Source organism: Pipistrellus hanaki, assembly GCF_964339955.1.
Source record: "Pipistrellus hanaki genome assembly, chromosome: 15".
In the NCBI taxonomy this organism is placed as follows: domain Eukaryota; kingdom Metazoa; phylum Chordata; class Mammalia; order Chiroptera; family Vespertilionidae; genus Pipistrellus; species Pipistrellus hanaki.
In genome coordinates this window covers 27,859,530-27,880,294 of record NC_140517.1, presented here as the reverse complement: position 1 = coordinate 27,880,294, position 20,765 = coordinate 27,859,530, and the positions used below count along the sequence as shown (strand labels likewise).

Below are 20,765 nucleotides of genomic sequence, written 5' to 3'. Positions count from 1 at the left end.
TGCCCATTATTCACAATAGCCACACATGTCCATCAACAGATGAATGGATAAACAAAATTTAGTCTATCTATATAATAGAGTATTATTCAGTCTTTAAAAAGAAGGAAATTCTGCTCATTGAAATAAGTCAAATACAACAGAATAAATACTATATAATTCCATTTATATGAAGCCCCTAGAATAGTTGAATTCACAGACAGACAATAGAAGGATGGATGCCAGGGACTGGGAAAGGAGAATGGTGAGTTAGTGTTTAACAGGGACAGAGTTTCAGTTTAGGATGAGAAAGTTCTGGTGATGGTTGACCATCAACAATTAGAATGTACTTAATGCCACTGTCCTGTACACAGAAAAATGGTTAAAATGGTAAATTTTATGTTCTATGTATCCTTCACTACAATAAAAACATACCATATCTACACACACAAACAAAAAAATAATATCTTACCAAAGTAGCTCAAAAGAAAATAATTCCATGTCACCTTCACTGGATCCTTTCCATTAAAAAATTAACAAAGGAAAGAAAAAAAAGAATGTGTGGAAGCCGCCCAGGGATCATTTCCAAGGGTGGCAAACAAAGAAGCTCCCTCAGTGCAGCAGACACATCAGCCTCCACGTTGTCCTGCTCCACCTCCATCTGGTCACCCTTCAAACCAGGACAGTGTATAGACACACACAACAGCACAATCAACTTGGATCATACAAGACTGAAAACATCATCATGGCCTGACCATGACTTGTATTCCTAGTTGCTTTTCTTTACTTAACTTTTTAAAATTAAAACCTTTGTTTCTTGAGGACAGCACGATGATGAATAGTATTTAAACTGATCTTGCTTCTAGCTTTTATCTGCTAAACAATGATTCTCTGTGTGCTGAGATCACCATCATCTGTGGCAGGTGGTGAGGTGGAGAAACAATACAGACCAATGATCGGAGAAAAATAAAATGCCTATGAGCATAAGTATAAGGTTTTGGGATAAACATAAGCAGCATGATCCACCTAGAAAACAACTATTCTGAAAGAGCTGAAAACCTTTCTCCCCTCACAAAAGCAGCCGAGAAGAGTGCTCACCATCCATTTCCACCAGAAGCTGGTTGAGGGTCTGCTCCTCCTCTGTGTTGGAGAAGCCAGACATGGTGGTGGAGCGCTTCTTGCCCACGGCGTCAATCTCATCAATGTAGACGATGCAGGGGGCCCGGGCGCGGGCCTCCTTGAAGAGGCTCCGAACACGGGCAGCGCCAAGGCCTGAAGGGACACAGAGGATCAGGAAATAGACCGGTAATGGGAGATGAACCCTACTTTTGGGTAAGGGGCCAAAAGTGCTCAGTAAGGATGATGAAATCTCAGCAAGCATCCACTCATGCAAACAAAACCAGTGTAGGTCACCCTAGAGCAGTGTTTCCCAAAGTGTGGTACACATACCCCCAGGGGTACGGGAAGAGTTTGGTGGGGGTACACGTTGCACCAGAGTTTGATGGGGATATGCACTGCACCATGCTTAGCTGCGCCTAATACATCCATTTTTTTTTTAACGAGGGGTACTCAACATTACGAAAATTAAAGAAGGGGTACACATATGTCAAAAGTTTGGGAAACACTGACCTAGAGTATGCTCACCCTCCTGAACCACAAGCAGAAGTAGCTTTAAAGAACATCATCACCCAATTCTATGAATAAATACAATGTTTCCAGTAAATCAGGTTTCATTTTTCCTTCTCTATTCCTCCCATTTCCTCATTAATTCAGTCACCTAAGGGAGAATGTGTGAAAGGAGGGCAATCATGCACAAATGGTCAGGCGAGCCTGTCTGCAGCCCAAGTAATGCCTACCTCCAATGACCTCCACAAACTCCGGGCCAGCCATCGCCAAGAAGGGCACCTGGGCCTCTGTCGCCACAGCCTTGGCCAGCAGTGTCTTTCCACAGCCAGGAGGTCCGAGCAGAAGTGCACCCTTTGGAACTTTGGCACCAAGCTGAAGGAAGCGCTCTGGGCTCTACAAAAGCAGCAGATAATGTAACACTAACCACAGATTTTCCTATGTAATTCTCAAGAAATTGACCCCTTGAAAATCAATTAATGTATTGATATAAATCAGCAATGGTGCACATGGTTTTGGAAAAAGCCAGTTCTGGGTATAATCAGTGATCGGCTATCAGCCCTTCTGCTGATCAAAACTGTTCATTTAGTTTGTGGAGTGCATGTTGTCCCCCACCTCAGCATAGAGAGCTCACCAGGCGGCACACACATCTGATCAATGTAGTTCTCACCATCTCCTGTTCAGAATATGTGCTTGCTTACCTTCAGATAATCCACAAACTCTTTGACCTCCAGTTTGGCTTCATGCATCCCTGCCACATCCTTGAAGCTGATTCCCTTCCCCGACTTGCCATCCACAATCGTGAAACGAGCCATTCTAAGCTGATTCTGGGTAGAAAGAACAAAGGGTACAGAGCTGTGCATTCCCAGAGCTGGAGGATGAGTGCCTCAATGCTGGCTCCACTAGTGTCACCCTTAGTCCCCACCACCCCATTTCTGGAGGATCTCATAAAACCCTCCTCCCACCACCCAGAGGGACCAGCCCACACCCTCTCCACTCATGCAGACAGATGGCAGTTAAGGTCACATTTCAGACATACAAGGGGAAATGTTTATTTTACAACATTAACTATAAGAAAGCTCTCTAGCATCTAGCAATTTGCCTCAAAAAATAAATAAATAAATAAATAAATAAATAAATAAATAAATAAATAAATAAAACCCAGTCAGGCATGGCTCAGTAGTTGAGCGTCAACCTGTGAACCAGAAGGTCACAGTTCCATTCCCAGTCAGGACACATGGGAAGGGTTGCCGGCTCGATCCCCAGTGTGGGGCATGCAGGAGGCAGCTGATCAATAATTCTCTCTCATCATTTATGTTTCTATCTCTCTCTCCCTGTCCCTTCCTCTCTGTAATCCATAAAAATATATTTTAAAAAATAAAATAAAACCCGAAACTCACACACACAAATTAGGTAATTTAACAATGGCTATTTTTTTTAATCCTCAGCTGAGGACATTTTTCCATTGGTTTTTAGAGTGGAAGAGAGGAAAAGACAGAGAGAACATCAGTGTGAGAGAAACACATCGATTAATTGTCTCCTGCATGCGTCCTGGCCAGGGCCAGGGCCGGGAGGGGCCTGCAACCAAGGTACAAAAGTACATGCCCTTGACTAGAATCGAACCCAGGACCCTTCAGTCTGCAGACCAATGCTCTACCCACTGAGCCAAACCGGCTAGGGCTTAACAATCTTTTTCATTATTTTATATTTCATATGACTTTCTCACTAACATGTAAATTTTTTTCTGATTGTAAAAGTAATGTAAATGTTGATGATGCATTATAGAATTTTACACCTGAAACCTATATAATTTTATTAACCAATATCACTCCAATAAATTTAATTTAAAATTTTTAAAAGTAATATAATAATGCTCAATTCTGGGGAGTTTTGGTATAAATGTTAGTAGGTAAATTTCTAGAGAGCAATCTGGCAGGGTAGCTAAAGGTCTTAGAAAGGTATGTAAACTTTAGCCAATCTACTTTTAGTAAGGCACATGAGGCAAATAACTAGGCACTCAAAAGATGCATGTGCATAGAATTCATCAGAGTATTCTTTAAATACAACAACAACAAAAATAGATAGCCATAAATGTGCAAGAGTTATCAAATTGGTTGAGCAAAATATGGCACTTAATAGAATATCTTTAAAGTGTATGATGGATGTTCTTTTAAAGATAACCTTTAAAATTTCTTAGTGTAGCTAGTAGGGAAACCAAAAACAGTCATGCCCAGCTAATGTTGAATACTGCAGAATAAGCTGTCCTATAAACTCCCTTGGCTCAGCCACCCAACAAGTTAAGGAAAAGGGCCCTCAGGTAAAGCTGGTTACTATACACCTTTCCAGTCAGCCAAACAGAAGGAAAGATGAACTGCCAAATTATGGGTCCAGGCTGGCCTCCCCAACAGGTTCATTTTCACTGTACACTTATTCTGTTGTTTATAGGAAAAGCATTCAGCCAGAACAAACACACAAATCCTAAGACTGCAAGTTCAATGAGATGCAATTTGTACAACTTACAAAAGCACTGAATCCTCCTTCCCTTCCTGTCATTCCAGCCAAACGAAAAACATACCACAGGATGGCCAAGCCCACCGCTGTCATTCCCAAGGCGTAGAGGGCACTAGTGCAAGAAAGAGAGGCAGTTACAGGCTCAGAAGTGGCAGCCAGGCAGCTGACAGTCACGCTTTATAAAGTCAGGGACCAGGGACCATGGACATTTCAAAGATGAGAAGAGCTACCCCTCCCTCTGAAAGCAACATGTAGGACAAATGGTTGTGAAAATGGGTTCCTTGTCCAATTCTCACCAATTACCCCCTTTCATAAAGTTTTTCCAAAGTATCAGATGGAGTGTAAAAACTCTAGCTACAGTATATATAACCTTGGTGAGAAGCCAGAATAGCTGATGCCACACACTCAATTTAGAGCCTTGTGATAATTAAAAAACCATTAAGAGCAGGTTTTCACATTTGATAAATTTCATTTTCAAAAATATGGCATTAAGTCAGTGGCTAGGGCCTCGGCCGGTGGACTGAAGGATCCTGGGTTCGATTCCAGTCAGGGGCACATACCCAGGTTGTAGGCTTGATCCCCAGAAGGGGGCATGCAGGAGGCAGCCAATCGATTATTCTCTCTCATCATTGATGCTTCTCTCTCTCCCCCACTCCCTTCCTCTCTCTGAAATCAATAAAAGTATATCAAAAAAAAAAAAAAAAAGTAGGTCGTTAATTTTGGTTAGTAAGGCAGGATTAGCTTAGCATAAATAGTACACCCTGGGATGTCAAACCCCACGTGAAGAGGGATGCCACCCATCTGCCTTGTACCCCTATTATTCCTACAGTAAACCAAAGGTGCAGCCTCAGAGCCCTGAGCCTTTGGGAGCCAGTAAGTTGTAGAATTTAAAGGAACAGATCATTTCACAGATGTGCTTGCCAGTCACTAAGTCTTGTAAGAATTACAAAGTATGGCCGAAACCGGTTTGGCTCAGTGGATAGAGCGTCGGTCTGCGGACTGAAAGGTCCCGGGTTCGATTCCGGTCAAGGGCATGCACATTGGTTGCAGGCACATCCCCAGTGTGAGGGTGCAAGAGGCAGCTGGTTGATGTTTCTCTCTCATCAACGTTTCTAGCTCTCTATCCCTCTCAATTCCTCTCTGTGTAAAATCAATAAAATATATTAAAAAAAACACACACAAAAAAAACAACACAAGAATTACAAAGTATGTCCATGAGTCAACAGTAAACCTCTCTCTGCACATAGCCTTCAGCCACTGTTAGTCCCAGCATATAGTTAGAGCCTCCTGACTGTGCTGATTGATCTGCTCCCACTAAAGAGTCTGCTGGCCTATGGCCTAGGGTCTCTATTTCTCTCTGCAACCCTGAATAAAGAATTTCTGCTGGTTATCCATGTTTTTCCCCTTCCTATTCCACTTTCCTATTTGTAGAAGACAGCAACCCCACAATGTGCTAAATTCATAAATACAACCAGACAAGTGAAGCAAGTGACTAAGACAAATCCCACACATTTCCAAATTTTTCAGGATTATATACATTATTTATCTTCCCACAAGGGGGTCTAGTTAACTGTAGGAAGGCCAGTTTGAAATTTTTGCTTATAGTTTGTTTCTTACATTACAAAGCAAAGCCTGGTTTAGTTCAAGGACCAACAAAATTGACACATACTTTCCAAAGAATCCTGTACGCTTATAGGAAACCGGGATCCTGTCCTTGCCTTCGATATTCAGCTCATCTTCAGCCGCTCGAAGCTTCTCTTCAAATTTGTCAATGTTTGCGACCTGCATTCGGTACATCAAAGCCAGCCTCTGGGGGCAGAAGGCACAGGACCTGTGAGTAATGCTGATTCCTCAAACACACAGATGTCATTCAGTAACTATGTCCACAACTAAAAAATTTGTTGGCTCAAACACAATTACATCAAAATTTTAACAGATATGCTTTCGCTTATTTTCACATATAGATAGCAACAATTTAAGAAAATGGAAAGAGGCATTTGCATTTTATTTTATTTATGTTTTTTTTTTAAATATATTTTTATTGATTTTGTGCAGAGAAGAAGGGAGAGAGCTAGAGAGCTAGAAACATCGATGAGAGAGAGTCATCGACCAGCGAGGCATTTGCATTTTAAACTCAGCACCCTGCCCCACACAGCAGAGCACAGAGACACCGTGACAATTCTGCAGTACTGGATTGGGGACACAGTCCACTACCTAAGGCAAAATATGAAGGTGTGTGTTTAACCACTGACTGTATCTGAAATTCAATTAAGTGGGTGTCGTAGTTCTCAGTAAACCTTTTCTGGACATAGAAGAGACTGCCTCCTCCAGGTACACAGTCTTTTGAGAAAGGAATCTAAAAACCAGTCTAGGAATCCATATTGAGTCCCCAAGTCCCTTCTCAATGACTTGAACTCATCACAGGAATTGATTGCTCCTGGGCTAGCTAGTCTGAAGCTTCCACAGAAGAAATATCTGTGCAACCCTCTCGAGGGAGGTGCATAGATCTCACATCATTTTCCTAAGATCCTGCTCCACATGCTTTCCAAAGTTAAACTGTTCCAAGCTCAGATTCTAAACACACTCTGGAATCGAAACTGAGCAACTAGATTTACCCCCAGACCTTAAGAGTCTCAAAAAATCTCTTGTGGAGTAAATATCACTATAAGGGCAGGTGGCTGGGTTCCACTTTGTAGGGTATAGACCAGATGGAGAGGCAGACAAGAGGACCAACCAGTCACAATGCAGTGACCACGACTTGTGCTGGAACACCCACTTGCCTCAGTTGCTGAATAATGTAATAGACCCCATATGTTTGATCTGGACTTCTTCAATGCTCTGAACACTCAAACTGGGCTTAACCATGCAAATGGGGTCACAATTTAATTGAAGGAAAAAAATGTAGAAATGACCCTCTTTCTATGCCAAGTTCCAAGAGCACAACATGATTCCAGAAGCCAATTAGACTCTTTAAAACTGTCTGGTCACCTGGGCCTGAATCATCCTCTCACTTCTGGAGCCATCCAGGTCACATACTCAGAGACAAGCAGCACTCATCATCAGCGCATTTTTTTTCTTTTTTATTGTAGAGACAGAAACAGAGAGAAGAAAACATTAATTTGTTGTTCCACTTACTTATGCATTCACTGGTTGATTCTTGCATGTGCCCTGACTGGGGATGGAACCCCCAACCTTGGCATATTGGGATAATGTTTTAACCAACTGAGCTACCCAATGAGGGCATCACCATTCATTTCTGAAGTGTGCTGGAATTTAACTTTTACTTTCAGCAGACTATGTGTTGATCCTATCGTCCCAACTAAATTATAAGCCTTATAAGTTGACAACCAGCTGCAAACACCATGTTGGATATCTGATCTAAGAGTCATTGGGTTGTGCTGTACGCACAGCCAAGCATCTTAGGGCAGGATAAGCAATCCACTGACATCTCCACCATATTAAAAAACCAGAGTAGAGAATGTAGTGCATCTGGGGCATGCTGTGGGAGCATGATGTGAGGGAGAGAATACTCCGCCCTTCCTCTCTGAAATCAATAAAAATATATTTAAAAAGTAAAAAAATAAAGTCCTGGGTGAAAAAAGACAAAAGAAAAAAAAATTCTGATGCAATGTTACCTTTCTTGGGCCAAACGATGATGCTGTGATTACCAGAGAATGAAAAGAAGGGAATCAGAGATTGGAGAGTGATTCATTTGACCGAGGATTTTCACCCAGTCAAACTTTTGGGGCTGTTTCCATACGCCTCACCTCTTTTCCCAGCAGTGCCAGACAACTAGGCCACTGACACTAGGGTGTGTCTCCCGCAATCTTTGTCTTAACTTCATACCTGGTATGAAATCCCACACTCCTGACCCCTCTGCAGTGTCTGCCAACTCTCTGGTTAGGGCATTGCTCTCCAGTTCTGACTAGGCTGGGGTTCTCTCCTGAGGCGAGGGGGATGCCTGAGCTAGGCAATGATAAAGGCTCCTTGTTCCCTTTCTTGCTCCTGTTGGAGGACCAGCCCTTGCAGACTCTAGTCCTTTAGCCACCCCCTCGCAGTACTGTTAGTGTGTGTGTGTGTGTGTGTGTGTGTGTGTGTGTACACATATATATTGTTGATTTCAGAGTGGAAAGGATAGATAGAGAGATAGAAACATCAATGATGAGAGAGAATCATTGACTGGCTGCCTCCTGCATGCCCCCTACTGGGGGGGGTGGGGGGGGAATCACGCCCGCAACTCGGGCACGTGCCCTTGGCCAGAATCGAACCTAGGACTCTTTAGTCCTCAGGCCGACGCTCTATCCACTGAGCCAAACTGGCTAGGGCAGTACTGTTAAGTTTTTGTCCCCACCCTAACCCCCCAAGAGATTTCTGCTTCGCCAACCCCTAATCACCCCATATCACATCCATTTGCCACAAGCTACCCTGTCTGCTAACCTCTGGCCAGCACCACACACCAGACACCTAAACAGAATGAACAAAAGCACAGGACTGCAACTGGCTCCTCTCCCCTTAGTCCCTATTACAGGGAGTCACCACTATGACCAACCTGTCACTACTTCAACTCTTCCTTTTAGTGTTCTGACATCATGGCATCTGTGGACCCCACTAGCTCCTATCTGAAGACAACACTGCCTCTCCCCTTTCAAGCTCCATCTTAGTGGGCCACCACTCAAAAACCTCCAAGAAATCCTCCTTTAAATAAAGATACTCACATCTTCTTTTAAGAAGACATAAAAATATGACAACCAAAAAAATGAGGGTGGGCAGGGACTGAGTGAAAAGGAGGATACACACTCGTCTCCAGGTCTTTCCATGCTCGTGCCCTTGTCATCACTCACAGGTCGCCCGAACACCACGGCTCCAGGGTGCAGGTACACTTCCACCACATCGCTCTCAGGTACCACCTGGACCCGCTGCACCTCGCCTTTGGCCAGCATCTCGTTGACAAAGTCATTCCAGGAAATGTTGCCGCCGCTGGTGCTAAATGCATTCAGCAGGCTCATGACCACGGCGATGATGAACAATGTGCGCAGCCTCTCACGGTACATCTGGTCCTCCCGCTCCTTGCGTTTCCTCTCCTCTGTGAGCAGGGATCAGAAGTGTTAGACGCAGACTTCAGGCCACGCCCCCCCTCTATGCTTTATATCCTTTCATCAGGAAAGCTCAACGCTAAGACAGTAATGTCTTATCTCCCACAAGATCATACATTCTGGACTATTTTTCAACAAAGCGATTCGAGACAAACGCTAATCACAAGCCTTTCAAAGTTACAAACATTCCATTCAGAAGTCCCACCAGCTTAGATAATATAAAACCATTTTTAAAATTAAAAAGCTTTCCAGGCACTGGCCATATGGCTCAGTTGGTTAGGCATCGTCTCATATACCGAAGGAAAGCCAATTTGATTCCCAATTAGGGCACATACCCAAGTTGCAGGTTTGAGCTCTGGTCAGAAGACAACTGAATGATGTCTGTTGGTCTGTCTGTCTGTCTCTCTCTCCTCACTCACTCTCTAATATCAATAAAAACATTAAAAAACAAAACAAAACAAAACCTCCCAGGACCACCATAAAGTGCAGCTCCATAGAAAACTCCTTCACTGAAAACATATCTGACCCAAGCCATAATAAAGTCAGGTACTTCCGGTTCCAGGTTTGATTAGATACTAAACATCATCAACAGAGTATTTATGACACTTATAAGTATTAATAACAATAAAACAAATATGTTTTACCACCACCTACCTTAAGAAATAATACATTTCCTGCCTGGCCAATGTGGCTCAGTGGTTGAGCGTTAATCTATGAACCAGGAAGTCATGGTTAGACTCTGATCAGGGCACATGCCTGGGTTGTGAGCTTAGAAAAATAGCAGGAGATAGCCTATTGATGATTCTCTCTCATCACTAATGTTTCTATTTCTATCCCTCTCCCTTCCCTCTGAAATAAAAAATATATATATATATTAAAAAAAATAAATAAATAAGCCCTAGCTGGTTTGGCTCAGTGGATAAAGTGTTGGCCTGTGGACTGAAGGTCCCAGGTTCAATTCCAGTCAAGGGCACATGCCCGGGTTGTGGGCTCGATCCCCGGTGGGTGGTGTGCAGGAGGCAGCCAATCAATGATTTTCTCATCATTGATGTTTCTATCTCTCTCCCTCTCCCTCTCCTTTCCTCTCTGAAATCAATAAGAATATATTTTAAAATATATATATTTACTAATAATAAATTAAAATAAATAATACCTTTCCGACGCCTCTGAAGACCCCATGTATCTCCCCCTAACCACTGTTATACTTAATATTTATAATGAGTAACATACAAATAAGTTATATGTCATTCATCACAATTAGATTTGAAAAGTGCAAGGTAGCCCTGGTCAGTTGACTGGAGCATCATCCTATACACTGAAAGGTCCCTGGCTCGATTTCCAGTCAGGGCATATGCCTAGGTTGTGGGTTGTGGTCAGGTCATGTACTGGAGGCAGCCAATGGATGTACCTCTCTCACATAGATTTCTTTTCTGTCTCTCTCTTATTCTCTCAAAAAAAAAAAAAAAAATATATATATATATAAATATATATATATATATATATATATATATACACACACACACACACACACACACACACATATATATATAGTGCAAGATATGTATAGTCATTAGACATATACTGGGATCCACTTAATTCTGGGAATTACTTAATTCTAGATTATTATTTTTTTTTTTTAATGTGTTTTATTGATTATTTTACAGGGAGGAAGGGAGAGGGAGAGAGAGTTAGAAACGTCAATGAGAGAGAAACATCGACCAGATGCCTCTTGCACACCCCCTACCGGGTATGTGCCCGCAACCAATGTACATGCCCTTGACAGGAATCGAACCTGGGACCTTTCAGTCCACAGACCGACGCTCTACCACTGAGCCAAACCAGTTTCGGCATTAATTCTAGATTATTCTTAAAGAACAATTCTTTCTCAGATCCATCAGGTAACTCCCCTATCACCACCATATTGCATTACTCAGTTATTTTTTTTTAATTGATTTCAGAGAAGAAGAGACAGAAACATCAATGATGAGAGAATCACTGATCGACTGCCTCCTGCACATTCCCCACTGGTGATTGAGCCTGCAACACGACACGTGCCCTTGACTGGACTAGTACCTGGGACTCTTCGGTCCGCAGGCCGATACTCTATCCATTGAGCCAAACCAGCTAGGGCACATTACTATTATTAATACCCAACTGAAAATATAGACAACTCAGCCAAAACCGATTTGGCTCAGTGGATAGAGCGTCGGCCTGCGGACTGAAGAGTTCTGGGCATGTACCTTGGTTGCAGGCACATCCCCAGTGGGGGGGGTGTGTGTGTGCAAGAGGCAGCTGGTCGATGATTATCTCTCATCAATGTTTCTAACTCTCTATCCCTCTCTTCCTCTCTGTAAAAAATCAATAAAAATATATTTTAAAAATATAGACAACTTCAAGTTCAGTTCTTGGGAATGGAAAAAGATAGAAGACTCAGTCCCAGATCTAGTCATGAGGAAACCTCGGGAGAGATGAGTCAACCTCAGCAGATGGTGAACAGAGGAACACTCCAGGAAGGAGGAAATGAAGGAGAAACTTTTGGAGAGGAACAGAAAGCACACGCAGGGGTCACTTCTCTCTGGGCCACAGCAAAGCTGGGAAAGAGTCCTACAGGTGGACTGGATTTTAGTGACCCACCAAAAGATCTCTTCTGCCCAAGTCCCCTGATCAGACAAGCCCCCTCCTCTGCTGAGGTGGAGGGAAAGGTGCTGTATTTTAATTATGTGGTGCTCTTCATGGTCATGGCCCACTTATCCCAGTCCTTACAACCATCCGGCACCTCTTTACAAAAAGAGGCCCTAGAACTAATCCTGTGGAGCTCACCGATGCAGTATGGCTCATCTTCCCCAACACTCCAACTAGATTCTACCAGACCTGTTGCTAATGATGCCCACTGAGAAATGCAAGCAACCTTTCACGTTTTGCCCAAGATGGATCCAGATCTCAGCAGCCAAAACTTCAGCCACTTATTTGTTCTCCCCACAATCCATGTGTCCCTTCATGCACAAAGGTGCTCATCCACTCCAAGGAAGCCCAGAGAGGACCCAGGACAAATGCAGGCTCAGCCCAAAGCCTGGGGTGGGAGGTCCACAGCAAGCTACACATGTAGTCACTCCTCCAAAGACAAAAGCACAGGTGGAACTCACTGTTCACCTGCTCCTCTCTGCACTGCCTAGAGCAGGGGTCTTCAAAACTACGGCCCGCGGGCCACATGCGGCCTGCAGAGGAGTCTGATCCGGCCCGCCAGGTTTTTTGGGCAGTGAGCGCAGCCGAGGTGTTACAGTAGGAATTAGTAGTTCATATAGTCCGGCCCTCCAGCTCTCTGAGGGACCGTGATCTGGCCCCCACTTTAAAAAGTTTGAGGACCCCTGGCCTAGAGGTATCACCCACAAACACACCATCTTCCTCTCCAGCATCAGTTTAGAGAAATTCAAAAGCATTTTTTAAAAATATATTTTATTGATTTTTTACAGAGAGGAAGAGAGAGGGACAGAGATAAACATGGATGAGAGAGAAACACCTATCAGCTGCCTCCTGCACACCCCCCACTGGGGATGTGCCAGCAACCAAAGTACATGCAAAGTACATGCCCTTGACTGGAATTGAACCTGGGACCTTTCAGTCCGTAGGCTGACCCTTTATCTACTGAACCAAACCGATTTCGGCTCAAAGGCATTTTAAATCAGCTTAAAACTAAGTGACAAAACAGAGAACAGTAGAATAAAGAATTCAAAAGTTGAAAAAACACACACACAAATGAAACCTACTAGAAGGCTGTCCTAGTAATCATTTTAAAAACATTATAGTAAATCTGATATTTCTTATCTTTTTAAAAAATATATTTTATTGATTTTTCACGGGGGGGGGGGGGGAGATAGAGAGCTAGAAACATCGATGAGAGAGATACATCGACCAACTGCCTCCTGCACAACCCCACCGGGTATGTGCCCGAAACCAAAGCACATGCCCTTGACTGGAATCGAACCTGGGACCTTTCAGTCCGCAGACCAATGCTCTATCCACTGAGCCAAACAGGTTTCGGCTCATATCTTGTTATAATAGATTATAGTGATAAACCTAATGTTTAAAGTTCATACTCACAGGAGGCAGTTAAATAGAGGATATAAATTATTCTGGAAAGCAAATTTATGTTCTCAGGTGAGTACTAATTATTTAGAAACCATCTATTTCAAATATTTTATTTTCAATCTTGTTCTCTAATAAATAATGCTGACAGTCATCAAATTAACCAAAACACACTGACCTGAATGAGTTTCATGACAACATCTCTCCTTTAGAGGCTTTATATGATCATAATGTCTATTTTCGATACATTTAAGACACTGAACTTGTAAATCCCATTCCTGACTGGGTGGCTGCAATGCACAAATCAACTGTTGTTCCTCAATGCTCTGTACATAATGCCCACCACACCCCATGTGAAAGGAATTTAAAAAAGTAACTCTGTGACTCACAACCATCTGTTCTACAGTGTGAAACAGAGCTACAATTTTCAAAAGATATAGCTTGGTGTTAAATAAGACAGTTTTCAGAATGTCTAAAAACAATAAAAGGACAGTTAGGATTTGGACTCCACTAAATACCTGTTCTGTTTTCTTCACAAAAGTTCAATTCTTTTCAAATAAAAACCAGACTGGTATGTATGTGTGGACGAACACAACACCCACCATACCACACACACACACACACACACACACACGCACGCACGCACACGCACACGCACACGCGCACACACACACACACGGCTGCATCCTTAGCACAAGCTGCCCCAGTTCCTTCATTCTCATTATCATCAGCTCCTTAGAGGTAAACTCAGTTCAAACTTACATGTTTATTTCCCTCACTCTTTATATGATCATCTGGTCCCAATTTCAGAGTAGAGATGAGACAACATTTGCAAGTGAGTTCACTATGAACTGGGACTGGAGGCTGAGACGGGATCACAGGGGTCCTTTTACAGAACAGTGATCACCTATGTTTTCCTTACACTGCACCCTCTCCTCTGGGGCTACTTCTCAAGCCTGGAGGCTGTGGAAATACTAACCAGGTGTTTATGGGATTGAGTCTATCTAAGGAGTCCTAGTGTCTTCCTTGTGCCCCAGAACTCTTGAGCATGGGAGAGATGTAAGGTTCACTTTTTCCATGCAAAGAACAGAAATGCTCCCTATCTTTAGGCATTCTGAAGAGTTCACCAGACAGGTGCTGATGAAAGGATCTCTAAAAGGACAGGCAGGAAGGACCCAGCAAAAGAATTAGAGATTGGGGATAGTTACTCACAGGGAGAAGAGCACAGGTGCCTGGGCTTGCCCTACTTTTAAGAGTTTTCTGCCCTGACCAGTAGCTCAGTGGTTAAGAGTATCTATCCTCACCGTTGCAGTTTCGATTCCTGCTCAAGGGCACATATCTGGGTTGCAGGTTTGATCCCCTGCCCTTGCTGGGAAACATGCAGCAGGCAAACAATTGATCTCTCTCCCCCAGCCCTTTCTCTCTCCTTTCCTTCCACTCTCTATAAAAACAAAAATTAAAAAAATCAATGGAAAAAATTAAAATAGGTTTCCTGTTGCTTCGTCTAGAATGTGCTTGTACAGGCAACAAAGCCAGCCATCATTTCAGAACATCCAATAAGCTACCTTCATCATCTTCAGGGGTCCTCCCCTTGGATTTATCATGGTCCTTAGTCTTCTGCTTCTTCCTTGAGGTGTTAAAATAGTAAGTGCCACCTACAGGAATAGGAAAGTGTTTAACAATCAAGATCTGCAACTATAGTGGAACACTTAGTAGAAGAGTACATTTTCAAATAACCAAATCAAAATAGAAACTATCCAAAACCTATAAGATATAGAAGTGTGAGATAAAGCATTTTCTTCTATCATTCTTAGTATAATATTTACAAATCCTATATAGTAAAAGCCTAATATGCAAATCGAACAGTGGAATGATCAGTGGAAAGACCAGTCACTATGATGCACACTGACCACAAGGGGCAGACACTCAATGCAGGAGCTGCCCCCAGCCCACAGGTCCCAGGCTAGCCAAGGTGGGTGCCAGCAGAAGCCCTGATTGCCCTCCAGGTTGCCCCCCCAAGGGAGGCGACTGGTGATACTAGGAGACAGGGCCGGCAAGCAGGTGGTGCCAGGCTGGCCAAGGCAGGTGCCAGCGAGCCCCCCCAACCCCGATCACCCCACAGATGGGCCCTGATCTCTGGCCAGGCCTAGGGACCCTACCCATGCACGAATTTCATGAACCAGGCCTCTAGTTATAAAATAATTAACTACTTCAACTTATGAAATATCTTTGTGATTTAAATGTGAGGAAGTGAAAATTAGTTATGAATGTAAATTTGAGAACATGTCACGAATTTGTTGAAGAATAAACCCTTTAATATATACCGTCACTTAAATTAACAAAGGACACAAGTGGCTTTGGCACATGCAGTAAGGCAACGAGCCAACTGTCACCATCACCAAAACAGGACTACATAGCACTCCTCACACAAAAGGCCTATCTTATCCAAGGTCTTAACCAATCTGTAAAAAACAGGGGGAAAAGATTCTCAAAACCATGACTTTTCTGCACAGGATTAACAAAATCACAAGTGAAACTACCTTAACGGCTATTTGACACAGATCAGGCTGTTGAAGGGTGAAGGGTGTACCACTGAGTACATGTGTAAATTTAAATGAAAAAACACAGATACCAGATGTGAAAACTGCCCCAAGTCACAGCTTTCTCACCATGTGCAGACACCAGGTTATTTGATGCACACTTGGAGTCAAAAGATTTTAATCTTTCCCTATTCCAATTGGATGAAGGGGGGAGTAAAATTACAGAAGTCACTCCTTAAGGACCTTTGACCTAAAGTCAAGAGAGACAGAAGGTCTCACTGAACAGTGCAACTCTATAGTGAGAGCAAATTATTTCCAGGCTAGTTTTAGTTACCTTCTGGTTATAAACACATGAGCCACTCTATAGATCCTTACAAACATTCGTGGAGCTGGCTAGAGAACATGAGAACATGACAAAACTTTTCAAGCAGCCCAATTATTGCTCTACACCCAAATTAAAAAAAAAAAAAAAAAGGCAAAACAGCCAAAACCAGTTTAGCTCAGTGGATAGAGCGTTGGCCTACCGACTGAAAGGTCCCAGGTTCGATTCCTGTCAAGGGCATGTACCTTGTTTGCGGGCACATCCCTGGTAGGGGGTGTGCAGGAGGCAGCTGGTTGATGTCTCTCTCTCATCGATGTTTCTAGATCTCTATCTCTCTCCCTTCCTCTCTTGAAAAATCAATAAAATATATTTTAAAAAAACAAAACACAAATGATTCAAAATAAGCAAAAGTGGCCTGTTCTGATCTTAGATAACCATCCTTTTCATAAACTTCATTTCAAAGCGTCTAAGGACTCATGATAATATAGAAGCCAAAGGTCCTATTAGTGATTTCGTTTTTCTGTCAATGTCAAACCAGCAACATTACCCTTAATTTACACACAAATGGCACAGGCTTTGCCTGTCACTTGTCTTTCAACAGATACACACCTAAAAGCTTCCAGAGCCTCACTGGATTCTGGACAAGATGCTGTTTCAATAATAATCCATGGATCCCTTCAAAGGTAGGGGTTAGCACTCGCAATTGGAAACTCTGGGGGGGAAAAAAAGGACAACCAGGATCAGTCTTCCATGTATTACAGTAGTGTACCAATTTTATTTCCAAAATTCTGTTTTCAGGATGAGCATTCTCCTACTTGAATATGTTCCATATTCTTAAGGCCAATTTAATTTTTTCTGTGTCTATGTTGGCAATTTCTCTATTTGTTCTACTATTTATTTTATTGGTTGATTGATTGATTGATATGAGACAGAGAAAGAAAAAGAAAAAGAAAGATAGAGCGTCTCTATCCTCAGTGGATAGAGCGTCGGGTCTGCGGACTGAAAGGTCCCAGGTTCGATTCTGGTCAAGGGCATGTATGTTGGTTGCGGGCACATCCCTGGCAGGAGGTGTGCAGGAGGCAACTGGTCGATGTATCTCTCTCATCAATGTTTCTAGCTCTCTATCCCTATTCCTTCCTCTCTGTGGAAAATCAATAAAATATATTTAAAAAAAAAGAAAAAGAAAAAGAAAGAGGAGAGAAACATTTATGTGTTGTTTCACTTACTATTTTTTTTAAACACAATTACTTTAAAGGAGTCAAGCTGATCTTGAATTCCAACCACTTGAATCTTCTATTTGGGAGGGAGGGAGCAGTGTGCCCAGGAAGCAGGGCCATATTTGCAACAGGTGTGAATAGCCAGCATCACATTATAATTTTAGAAAAATCTGAGACACTAAGACAGCCACATTCATGACTGTGAGTACAGTGCTTTCAATAAACTACAGTGAGCCGAAACCAGTTTGGCTCAGTGGCAGAGCATCGGTCTGCGGACTGAAGGGTCCCAGGTTCGGTTCCGGTCGGGGGCATGTGTGTTGGTTGCGGATGCATCCCTGGTGGGGGGTGTGCGGGAGGCGGCTGGTTGATGTTTCTCTTTCATCGATGTTTCTAGCTCTCTATCTCTCTCCCTTCCTCTCTGTAAAAAATCAATAAAAAATAAAAAAAATAAAAAAAGATGCAAGTTAATGAAAACATATTTTAAATAAATAAATAAATAAACTACAGTGAAGTGTAAAAAAATTAAAATAAAATAAACACAATTACTTTATTTATTTTTTAAATATATTTTATTGATTTTTTTACAGAGAGGAAGAGAGAGGGATAGAGAGTTAGAAACATCGATGAGAGAGAATCATCAATCAGCTGCCTCTTGCACACCCCCTACTGGGGATGTGCCCACAACCAAGGTACATGCCCTTGACCGGAATCGAACCCGGACCTTTCAGTCCACAGGCCGATGCTCTATCCACTGAGCCAAACCAGTTTCGGCCACAATTACTTTATTGATGCCTCATAACCAAATACTGCCAACTAGCGTTACTTCCACTCATGCATTATTAAAAACAAAAAGATTATTTCCTTGGTATTTTCAAATGATGCATTATATAATCAACAACAAAAAAAAGTTAGAACTTAAAAATGCACTCTGATTAATTATGTATACTGGTAATTTTTTGAAAAATATATTTTATTGATTTTTTACAGAGAGGAAAGGAGAGGGATAGAAAGTTAGAAACATCGATAAGAGAGTAACATCGATCAATTGCCTCCTACACACCCCCCACTGGGGATGTGCCCGCAACCCAGGTACATGCCCTTGACCAGAATCGAACCCGGGACCCTTGAGTCCACAGTCTGACGCTCTATCCATTGAGCCAAACCGGTTTTGGCTAAACTGGTAATTTTTTAAAAAGCTTAACTAATAATTTGGTTCTTCATAAAATGGAAATTTAACTATTTCTCCTGATAGTCTTGAGGTTATCATTATGTTAGGAGTAGTGCAAAGTGTGGCACACAGAGTTTCATTTAGAAAGGTGTCTTATACACATTATTAAACAAATGAAATGTGCATAACAAAATGTAGTCAATACATAATAGAAAGCATGTTTCAAATACAAGGCAGCCTTCACTTACTGATGAATTCATTGGTTACTTCTTGTACATGCCCAGACCAGAGATCACACCCAAACCCCTGGCCAGGGTCACTTATTTTTAATTGTCTTTCCTTAGCTCATTCCTGCTCTGTTGCTGCTATCAAGAAAAGTAACACCCTGCTCAATGCTCTTCGATGAGGAGCATATTACATGCAATTTCCTTTAGCAATAGAATGAAAGTCCTAGTCTATAAAATGATTGTCCCATTTAATTAATACTGCTATTCTTGACTCAGTGACAAGAAGAGGTCATATAAAAGAGGGCCACAGAGTGTGGACTGGACCTAATAAATAAGCAACATCAGTGTGTTAAATATAGCACTCACAAAAATCATCTTTCTTCAATGTCAGCCCCAAAGACTGTTTAAACCAGCTTACTTAGTTTATTACTATTATGGCCGTTGGTGAGAGAATTTTCTTAGATTTCAAAAATTTGTGTGAATTGTTTATTTCAGACCTTATTTTACAGAATAAGTAAAGGGTCAGACTTACGGAAATAAGTTATGTTCCTTCCCAATAGAACGGAAAAAAGGAGGGGGATAGCTATCTACAGTTGCCCTCAGGTTCAGAAAAGTGACCAGTAATCTAGAATAGGGCCATAATGAAAATTGGCCCTCAAATTATGTAAAAATAATAAGAAATTTCACCTAAAATGTGAAGGTTGAATTGCTGAGAGGGCTGAGGAGGAAAAATCTGCCAAAAACACACCAGGACTTAGGGTTTGCTTTCAGGACGAAATGTCAACCTTAGCAGGGCCTGGAACACAGCAGTCACATCGAAGGTGCTCCATGAATTTGCATCAACACCGTCTGAGGCTGCTACACGACTAAAGAAAAATACAGCTACGTGGTGTTTTACTCACACAAACCCCTCAGGCCCTGAGGGCTGTGGCCAGCTACTTGATGGGCTGTGATATATATGAGCCAAATGTAAAATACTTCTCTGCTAGAAAATGATGAAACTCTTATTGTCTTCCATTTTAAAGGAATACAGGCAGAAAATATCAACAACACGTGAAGCATGGGCTGGAAACACCCAAGCCAGGGCCTGTACGTTGTGCTACCTCCTCCCAGCCCCTGCGGGAGCGGCATCTACGCGACCCGGGTTACCTGCAGGACTCGGCCTCCAGCCTCGGCGACACCCACGGGAGCTCTGTGGACGAAGTACGGCCACCTCCTCCCGACCCCGACGTAGAGACTTGGGCCCCAGCCCAGGCAAGGGCCCCACGGCCGCCCGGGACCCGGCCCCTGGCCCTGCCGGAGGGCGCGCAGCAGCAGCAGCCACGCGGCCGCCATGTTGGCCCGGAAGCGGCGCCGGCCGGGTCAGAGACTCCTCAGGCGCCTGCGCGGCTGAGGCTTCCACGGCTTGGTCCCCCGCACCCGGCTTCCGGGTCGCGCAGCGTCTGGGCACCGGTCCAACGGGGACTTCCTGCAGGTTTATTGAGGTGCGGAGCGATGAGTCCCCCTCGGATGGCTGCAGCCCGGCGCGCCCTGGAGGGGAATAACGCGACTCGGCACCAGGCCGCTGGTGGGGAGGGATTGGCTGCCGCCGGCTCCGGGTCACCGAGTGGAGCGCGAGAACCGAGGGGGACGTGAGCCGCCAGCGGTCCGATCCCCGCTCGGGCGCCTCTGAGCGCGAGGAGCGCGGAGAAGGCCCTCCGCGCGGGCGGGGCTGCGTTAAGATGAAGAACGTGGAGGAGGGCCACGCGGTAACCCCGGCGCGGACACAAGTGTGGAATCTCGCCCTACAAGATGCTTAATTTTGAATAGACAACAACTTCTCAGCTAGTTAGTTATATTCTGGAAGCACGCTGACGCCATTCTGAAAGTCATTTCCAGCTTTGGTGGGCAGGATCACCGCCCGGACATAGAGTCCACTAGCTGCTCTAGGACAGTCAGAAGTCTTGTTTAATCCCCGGCCCAAACTGTTCACCCTGGGGGTTCCTGCCCTTGGCCAGCTTCTTCC

At 43.4% G+C, this 20,765-nt stretch overlaps 1 protein-coding gene across 3 annotated transcripts in view; it reads right to left on the bottom strand.

Moving 5' to 3' along the window:
- SPG7 (SPG7 matrix AAA peptidase subunit, paraplegin) overlaps positions 1-20,321 on the bottom strand; it is a 46,758-nt gene extending 26,437 nt beyond the window's left edge. Inside the window, exons 1-9 of one of the 3 annotated variants that reach the window (XR_014796926.1) lie at positions 19,910-20,134; positions 16,758-16,860; positions 14,852-14,941; positions 8,952-9,193; positions 5,780-5,919; positions 4,120-4,222; positions 2,301-2,426; positions 1,833-1,995; positions 1,075-1,248 (exon numbers count right to left, since the gene is read on the bottom strand). Coding sequence is in view for 2 of the 3 variants with exons in the window: in XM_084905697.1 (XP_084761823.1) it covers positions 1,075-1,248; positions 1,833-1,995; positions 2,301-2,426; positions 4,120-4,222; positions 5,780-5,919; positions 8,952-9,193; positions 14,852-14,941; positions 16,758-16,860; positions 19,910-20,095 (1,327 nt within the window). In the remaining variant the exon portion in view is untranslated. Of the gene's footprint in view, positions 1-1,074; positions 1,249-1,832; positions 1,996-2,300; positions 2,427-4,119; positions 4,223-5,779; positions 5,920-8,951; positions 9,194-14,851; positions 14,942-16,757; positions 16,861-19,909 lie in introns of all 3 variants that reach the window. The other 2 variants (XM_084905697.1, XM_084905698.1) reach the window with 2 other exon arrangements.
- Between the last annotated feature and the right edge of the window lie 444 nt (positions 20,322-20,765).